At 40.8% G+C, this 9167-nt stretch overlaps 1 protein-coding gene across 1 annotated transcript; it reads left to right on the forward strand.

Annotated features, from left to right (window-relative positions):
* Window positions 1-5433: 5433 nt before the first annotated feature.
* Window positions 5434-8788, forward strand: LOC141439972 (uncharacterized). Its single transcript, XM_074104435.1, has one exon. It carries the CDS (start codon window positions 5483-5485, stop codon window positions 6524-6526), a length of 1044 nt encoding a protein of 347 aa, XP_073960536.1. The 5' UTR covers window positions 5434-5482; the 3' UTR covers window positions 6527-8788.
* The last annotated feature ends 379 nt before the right edge of the window (window positions 8789-9167 follow it).

Below are 9167 nucleotides of genomic sequence, written 5' to 3' on the forward strand. Positions count from 1 at the left end.
TTGAAAAATACTTTAGAAAAAAATTCACAGCAAATATTTGCCACTAGAGGCGCTAGTGTAGCGGTAGGTCTCCGAAATGTCAAATCTCATAGTTTTTGGGTGAGCTACGCGGGTTTATTTATAATTAGAATAATTTTGTGAATATTTTGCAATATCTGAAATTAATTATGGCAAATATGCGTTCCGGGGCAATGAATGTCTGTGTTTTGAGACAGTTTTGTCTTTCAGAAACCTTTGTCCTCCCTTTTTTCCGAACAAAACGGGGACTATGCAACACTGTGGCATGCTCGATATTTTTATGGTACGGTTTTAAAGTGTATTAAATATGATTTTAATCTAAACTTAGTTTTCACGCCCGTAATAACAGACTTTGAAAGCCATACTTAAAAACCTCACGCAACAGTGCGCCATCTAGTGAGACAAAAAACGATAGCCCTCATTAGCAAGGACATATGTATGATCATTTACATGCTTTGGTATCATAAGTAATAGTCGCTGAATTTTTAAAAACATTTTTCAATAAAAAGACTCATCAAGATTGATTACCCTTTTTCTAATGCTAAGAAAAGCGAAGTATAAGCGGGGCTTAAATTTTATTTTGTTTTTATATAAAACACATGAGCAATTTTATTTATATTTCCACTGCTTGCCCTCGTAAAAATTACTTATGGAATTTTACCTCCAAAACTGCAGTATCCTGCATTCTCGGCGACGATTCTAGACCCAGGCATCCGGAAGTCTGGAGTCGCGTACCGGAACACTGCTTACAAGTGGGTGCCTTACGCAGACGTTAGTTCAATTTAGCAGTATGATGTTATGAAGTATGCCAGCTTGATACAAAAATATTTCACTTCTCTTGCCCGTTAAGTTCGTATTTATGCTGAGGGGCTACTACGAAAACGCACGCACACATATCACTGCATCGAAAAATCGTCTTGGCAACTCCCCAATGGTTTTAAAGACCTATCCAACGATACCCCACACTATAGGGTTAGTCGAGAGAAAAAAATCACCCCCACTTTACGTCTACGGGAAGTATCCTAAAAAAAATTTTTTTTGCTTTATTATTTTACCATTTGGTCGGCTGAACTGATATCTAAATTCATGGCAAATTGCCGCGGACAGACAGACAGACAGACGGGCAGACATGGCGAAACTATAAGGGTTTCCTAGTTGACTACGGAACCCTAAAAACCTGTACATAATGTGACGAATATTATTTCAAAATAAATTGTTCTTTCTTTCTTTAAAACAAGAGTTTGAAAAAAAACAACCTACTTTTTATAGAAAAAAATAAAAAAAATAGTGTTTGAAAATACAGTATATTATCGATTCTACTCTAGATTCCTAACGAACTGCTTTCAAGATTTACTTTTTTACCAACACTAATCTGTCCGCGACATTTTTCAAACAATTGCAGATTTTTGTCAGTAAACATGTTGTTTGTGTAATTTAATAGATGGTGTACACGAATTCATGCCATCCTACGTAAGTTCAAACTATTAAACCGTGAAATATCTTGTTGGAAGTACGATTTTTTGGTAACGCCAGAGACAATTTTGGTAACGCAGGAGACGCCCAAAGTGTCGGTAAAATAGTTGATTGGCCCAATTAACACTTTATAGGCACAGTACAGACTGCATAAAACTGCGCACAATAATTGTTGTTCACGGTTTGGGTAGTGGACGACTTTACTTTAGTTTTTTGACGTCGATGACAGCGTTGTGTTGCAAAGATCATGCTTCGCGCGATTTACTAAAAATAGCTGGTCTAGGAGCCTATATTGTATATCAATCCAATATACAAAAAGTGTAAACAAACAATTTCTTCGCGAGGGAAGCATAGATAGTTAGTCACACAAGGCCGTGGGCAATGTAGTTCCCAGACTTGTTGACTCTACCTACATGGGCGCCACGTTGCATCAAGAACAAATAAGAAGATTATATCCCTCAGACATGGCAGGGAAATCTGAATTCTTACGTCGGGAATTCTAGAATGTCACGATGCGTCGATAAATGTACGTGTATGATATAAGGGACCGGCCATTAATCACGTGAGGCTCGAAAGGGGGGGATCGGAAAAAAACACAAAATATCACGAAGAGGGAGAGCGAGGTTGAGTTGAGCGCACGATTTCTAAACAGCGTGTAAATTTTTTCAAAATGGCAAAAACGGAACCCGTATAGTTTCGTCAAGTCCGTCTGTCTGTCTGTCTGTCCGTCTGTCCGTATGTCACAGGCATTTTACTCGAAAACTACAAGATGTATATCAATGAAATTTGGAGTACAGATGTCTTGTCAAAGCCGCTATTTAGTTTTGTAGTTAAATTACAAAAATAAATATTTATAGGGGGGCACTCCATACACGTAACAGAAATTGAAAAAAAAAATAACTCGCATCAACGTGTGGCAGTTGTGGCACATAGTTCGACAGCTCTTTTGAAAAGATGGTAAGGTTTCTCGGAAATTTTTTGATTAAGTGAAGATTTCCGGAAATAATCGCTCCCAAAGTAGCAAAAATTGTGTCCCCCCCTATCCCCTATCTTGTAAACCGTTTGTCCAAAAAATATGCAAAAATATGGAAAGGTAACGCGTAATAAATACTTTCAACGAAAATTGGTTTCAATATGATCAGATATACCGTTTTTGAGTTATTACTGAAAAACTGCGCTACTCAACAAAAGGACGTAAGTGCGGTGAAGATACGCTCTTTTTCTGGTAACAGATTTTAAGAATGTAGTAAGTGTTTTAATTGTGTTATAACGCATATAATATTACTTGTTTTTTTTTCGTAATGGCTACGGAACCCTATCTTGGGCATGTCCGACACGCTGTTGGCCGGTTTTTATAAAGTGGAATCCATCAAAGACAACACTAAAATCTATATTTTTAGGTTGAATCGACTTATGGGCTAATCACACGAAGTCCTTTCTTTTATTTACTTGTTATTTTTTTATTACTACAAATAAAAATAGAACTACTAACTTTAAATAAAATGTCCCTTGATTTAAGAAACTTCAACTTAAGTGAGGGAAGTGAAAATTCGGTTTGGTTTTTACCTGTGTACCTACTTCGTACTAAAAAAACTGACCAAGAGCGAGTCAGACTCGCCCGCCGAGGGTTCCATGCAAATTTTTAGGTATCTATAATATCCAGAGTTAGCAGAGCGTCTCCCCTAAGCAAAATGTACAGAGTGAGGTCATTTTACTCATACATGGTTATATACTGACATACAGACGGACATACAAAATTAATTTTTTCACACTTTTACCAAATTTGAAGTTTCAATAGCAACCGGAAGTACAGTACGATTATCTCCACTATGACACTCGGCAATTCTACAATGATTGGTCATGACCGCGGCCACGTCTAATCCGGGTAAGGTCTCAAACATACCTAAACTTGGAAGATTCCGTACACAGTACAAAATCCTTGGAAAAATATTACTCGATTTTTTCGTAATGCCTACGGAACTCTATCCTGGGCGTGTCCGACACGCTCTTGGCTGGTTTTTATTTCCTTTTGAGAAAACCCTAAAAAAATACACGTGATTTTGAACAGGGGAGGGGGTTTATCTTAAAACTTACCAGGAGGAAAGGGGGTTCAAATGCTACTATGCTAAAAATCACAGATTTGTCAGCAGTAAACGATTTATTGGCAAACAGAGTCGCGGGGAACAGCTAGTGCCTAAATAAATGCTTTAAAATATAAATAAATTAGTAATTTTAGTTATCATATTGCGTGCTACATAAATTATTTGCATTTCTGAATTTTAACATGACTTCACAAGCTTTTATTAACGGATAAATATCTCCGCGTAAATGCGAGGATTCCCGCAATACTCCAACACCGAGCTTATTGAAGGCCCGAAAAGAATGTGAAGCAAAATAAACAAGTAGACAGGGTCACACAGGGTGGTGCAGCACCACGTACCTACAGTCACTAGCACCAATATCTGGCACAGCAAAGCGTGCATAAATATCTCATACGACTCTATTTCTAGGGCTGGTACGATGTGTCAGATATTTTTGCACGTTCCGCTGTCGCAGATATTAATGCAGGCGACTGTACTCAAATGCAATGGAGTTTTTTTTATGCAAGGAAATGGATTTAATCGGCGTTTGCTCCTCGTTTTCGTTTTAACGCTTGTATTTTTGGCATTGTTAAATACTTACTATTTTATCGTAGCGGTTTTATTTGTGGACAAAATGAAAATGAAAAGCAAGGATAGACAATGAGGGCTATCGCTTTTTGTCTCACTAGATGGCGCACTGTTGCGTGAGGTTTTTAAGTATGGCTTTCAAAGTCTGTTATTGCAGGCGTGAAAACAAAGTTAAGATTAAAATCATATTTAACACACCTTAAAACCGTACCATGAAAATATCGAGCATGCTACAGTGTTGCATAGTCCCCGTTTTGTTCGGAAAAAAGGGAGGGCAAAGGTTTCCGAAAGACAAAACTGTCTCAAGACACAGACATTCATTGCCCCGGAACGCATATTTGCCATAATTAATTTCAGATATTGCAAAATATTCACAAAATTATTCTAATTATAAATACACCCTCTTAGTTCACCCAAAAACTATGAGATTTGACATTTCGGAGACCTCACGCTACACTAGCGCCTCTAGTGGTGAATTCATACGCGATAGCCCTCATTGGACATGGTTCTGGCAATACGTATGGAACAAACACAATTTACAAATGTTGAGATACACAAAGGCGAACTTATCCCGTTAAGGGGTCTCTACCAATAAAACTTTAAGTGGATAAAAGAAGCGTTTAGTTAGTGACCGACAAAGAGAGTTTAAAATTCAGAAATAGTGGAGTGTGCGTTTCTTGTCTGTCAATAATTGTGTTACCTACTTCTAGTTGATCCAGCTCGAACGGGATTCAATTAGCGACCAACCGTGTCATGTCACTGTTGCTAAGTGACATTAAAAGACGCAGCGTTCCAACCGCTCGCTTGTACAGTCGAGTTCATAAACTTCTGAGCAAAAATTTGTTCAAAAATATCTGAACACGCTTCTACGCCGTTAACAATAGAGTCGTAGCGGGCTACTACGAAATTCGAAAATCGAAGTTCGTATCGTACCGTGCTTCTCACTCTCGTGTTAAATAATATAAGCATCGTCGGGACGGCAAGGCAAGATACGAAGTTCGAATTACATAGACATGTGTTAGATCCCAAATCCCCTTTGTCACTTACAAAAATTACAAATAACTGCTCACAAAAGCTTTTGTTTGCATTCGCTTTGAATAACTGGAGACAGTTTTCTGCCACAAGCTCAATCCAGCTAAGTTGGTATTGTAATTATTCGGTTCAAACCTTACCTTTGCATCCAAAAATAGGTACCTACCTGTACCTACAATACTCTTTGATCCAAACATAAAAAAAATCAACAACGTCAATCAAAATTTATCAAAGTGACATATCCAACAGGCCCGTTTATTTTTATAACTTTTGGATTTATTTACTAAACCATGGCTGCGGCAAAGGCATGCCCCGCCGGCTTCGGCGCCAGCGTGCCGAGGTTCGGCAAAATAACAGTCCACCCCAACCTAGACTCCTCTGGCCTGTACACGAAACGTGAGCCCGGCTGCGACCCCTGCCTCTACCATCCCATACCCATACATGAAGCTTACCGCATCAACAAGAATCGCACTGACGCGAAAGACGTATGGAGATACAAAGCCGAAATGGAAGACTGGTCGAAAAATTTAGGATACAGAAATCAGGCTATTCTAAGACAACGAAGACGCATGGCGGCGCAGGGTGGCCCGGCGTGGTGCACGCTGCACGAACCTGCCAGCTACCAGCCCGCCTGCAACAACGTCGGCTTCGGCAGAGCCCCACGCTTCAGACGATCTAAAGCGTTCGTCCCTCCTCCTGGAACCTACTACCGTGCCGTACCCTTCAAAGCTCCTTACGGTCCCCATTCAACTCTACCTTCTTTCGAATGGGAAGATCCCTGCCGGTTCAAGGATACGGTTCCTAGATGGAGTCTGGCGCCCGACCGCTACAAAATAGTCGACAAGGAGAGCATTGAAATGAAATCCAAGAAGATCGTCTCTCTGCGCGGACCATACGATCTTTTCACAGGGAAAAGGGACAAGAGCTTCAAGAAATGTTCAGCGGCGACCTGGCCGATTGCGTTGCCGGGAAGCTTCGAGAAGTTCAAGAGGACGAGGCTTGGTGTGATGAATAAGACGGGAAGGGAGAAGTCGTATCGAGGTCGGAATGCCCTGGTGGACGTCGCGATGGTGCAGCGTTCGCCAAAGGAGCCAGGGCCGGCGGATCAGGACATAGTCAAGCCCAGAGTGTTCAAGCAGAATCGTTACGGTTTCAACAGCTCCTATGACCGACCGCCTGGTTACAAACGTGTGGTAGTGTGGCCCGGAGTAGGGAGATACAAGGACCAGGTCGTCAGCTGTGGCATCCTGGGCCAGGGGCACAAACATGTGTTCCTGAGCAAGGAACAACGCACCATAGGCGCTGTGCTTCCGCAACCTATGAACTCCTTCTGAAGGTATGTAAAGAAGTACTTTGCCTATTGGTGAAATTGCAAAGAATAATACGCTACTTATTTTTAAAAGTCGTTGAACTAATTTCGTTCAGTCTGACGAATACGATCTGTTTTAATGAGGGTTTTCACTGAGGCGAAATATCGCTAGATGGCGTTGGTATCGTCAGGTCCGTTTGACGTTTGCTTGCGATTAGCTCATTTAGTTATTTAACCAATCACGAGCAAACGTCAAACGGACCTCACGATACGCCGGATTCCGCTCGTTGTTACGTTGGTGTACACACGTGCCCCGCTGTAATCTCTAAGAATAGTGATCTTTGTTCAATACCTGGGTAGTTTTTACTAATATTGGTGTTGGTTTATAATAATTTTATCAACCAGGTGGTGTTACAGGTGAGTATTTTCGATTTTTTAGCATGAGTGACAAAGATCCTCCCGATAAGGGAGGCTCGTTGTCGTTTATTACAAATGAGGATATGTCTTCACAAGACTCATGCGATGGCTCATTCCTACCTCTCACTCAAGCTTCACAAATGCAAATTGGGGAACTGCAAAGTGCAAATAGAAAGCGAAGTGCTATGCTTGATGGTGGTAGTGTTAGCATATCTGAGTCTCCGAAAAAAATTCAATCTCCTGGGATTCTATTCAAAATATGAAATGAAATATGAAATATTCAGATGCAGACAAGGGACCCTTTGTGGTTCACATCAGTAGGACTGAGTCAGACCCCTCAGCTGGTGTAACATTGCGCGTCCTGAAACTAGCTCAGCTTCTACATAAAAACAACATTAAAGAAATTTTGAAGGTTCAATAAAATCCATGGGTCGTAATAAAATTGTCATTAATTTCAAATCAGCAAATGAAGCAAATTGTTTTGGCGATTCTGAGTTTATACAAGAAAACAAATTAACTGCGTCTATCCTACTGTATCAAGTACGAGTATTAGGATGGGTGTAGTGAAAAACATCCCGACTGGGTGGTCACTAGAGGAATTCCGAATTGATCTCAGGTATTGATTTCCCTTCAAGCTTTGGTTGCTCAACTGGTCAGATCATAAAAGAGCGTAGATTGTTCAGAAAAGTGCGTAGGGAAGGACAAGCCCCAGAATGGATCCCCTCAAACACAGTAGTTCTCACTTTTCACTCTCAATCACTTCCAGAGAAAATATATATTTTCAATACGTCGCTACCTATGACATCCTAACCATTCAATCCAGAAACTGCTGTAAATTTGGCCACATAGCAGCAAAATGTAGGTCTAAGCCATGCTGTTACAACTGCTCCCAACAACACACAGGTGAATCTTGCACAGTGCCACAAAACAAAATAAGCTGTTTGTTCTGCTCTGGGCCTCATAAAGCTACAGATCCAAAGTGTCCTGAACATAGCCGCCAAAAGGCTATAAAACTAGTTGTGTCCGAAGAAAATATTGGATATCTTGAAGCTGCTCAGCGGTTCTGCCCTGTTAGGACAAGGTATGCGGATGCATTCCAAAAACCGTTTGAATTACCCCAGCCTCTTCCATTCCCCAATCACCACTCGTCCTCTCCTCAATGGTTCAGGGCTCCCTCAATTTGGTATATAACTCTGCAATCCCTTAATTAAAAGAAAAAGTGTCCCGTAGTTTAAACTGTGTCTAACTATAAGTAAAGTAGTGGGTTGTTCAGTGGTGGCAGGGGTTACTTGTTTTAGATTGGTTGCGGCTGGTATTCTACCGAACAAGGACAGCTCTACCGTACTCGACCTAAAGTTGACTGGCACTGTCTTATCCTACCTCGACATCGGCCAGCGGCGTCTTTAGCCCATGTAGCGCCCTTGTGCAATCATTACTTTAGCGCCATCTAGGAAGCGCGCGGTCAAAATGGAATAGGTATAAAATGCCGCGGCCGGCGCCCCTAACACCGATGCGCCCGTGTGCAACGCACACCCTGCACTATAGGTAGAGACGCCTCTGACATCGGCGGAATCATCGCATCGTTCGATGGGACCATTATAATCCCAAAAATTGAATTGAATTGATACTAACGCCATGTAGCATGTAGCGATATTTTGCCTCTATGAAAACCCTCATTATTTGCTCCCGTAATCCCGTTAGGCCACACCCGGTATGATTCGACTGACATACGATACGACATATCTATTTAAAATCAGTTAGGGTTGTTTTAGAAAAAAATATTAACGTTTAGGCGAATTATTGGATTTATTTTTTAATATTTAAGACATTTTTACGGCACAATCAATAGGTACTTAATGCCTTGATTTGAGTGTAGATTTGATATATGTATGTTTAACATTATAATAAATTTACCTACTTCATTTTAATTAAAGTTATTCTCTCCTATAGTCAGGATTTTTATTTCAGAGGGAATATTAGTGGCACTGAATAATCATAGTAGTTCTCATTTCATCATCATCATATCACCCGTAAGACGTCCACTGTTACACATAGGTATGCCTCCCCCATAACTCTCTCCCTCAGTCGAGGCACCTAAATCGCACATGGTGGAACCTTTTCCCAATCAATGACACGATGCTTTCTTTGGCAGGCGTACGAAACGTCAACATGACATTTTCAACAATAAGGTTCCACCCTGGTACGCGATTCAGTTTCTTCAATTGTGTACCTACTATAACCGCGGCCTC

Source organism: Choristoneura fumiferana, chromosome Z (genome assembly GCF_025370935.1).
Source record: "Choristoneura fumiferana chromosome Z, NRCan_CFum_1, whole genome shotgun sequence".
Taxonomy (NCBI): domain Eukaryota; kingdom Metazoa; phylum Arthropoda; class Insecta; order Lepidoptera; family Tortricidae; genus Choristoneura; species Choristoneura fumiferana.

Excerpts from the sequence above, each read along its gene's own strand:
- LOC141439972 (XM_074104435.1), top strand. The coding sequence starts at position 5,483 with ATGGCTGCGGCAAAGGCATGCCCCGCCGGCTTCGGCGCCAGCGTGCCG.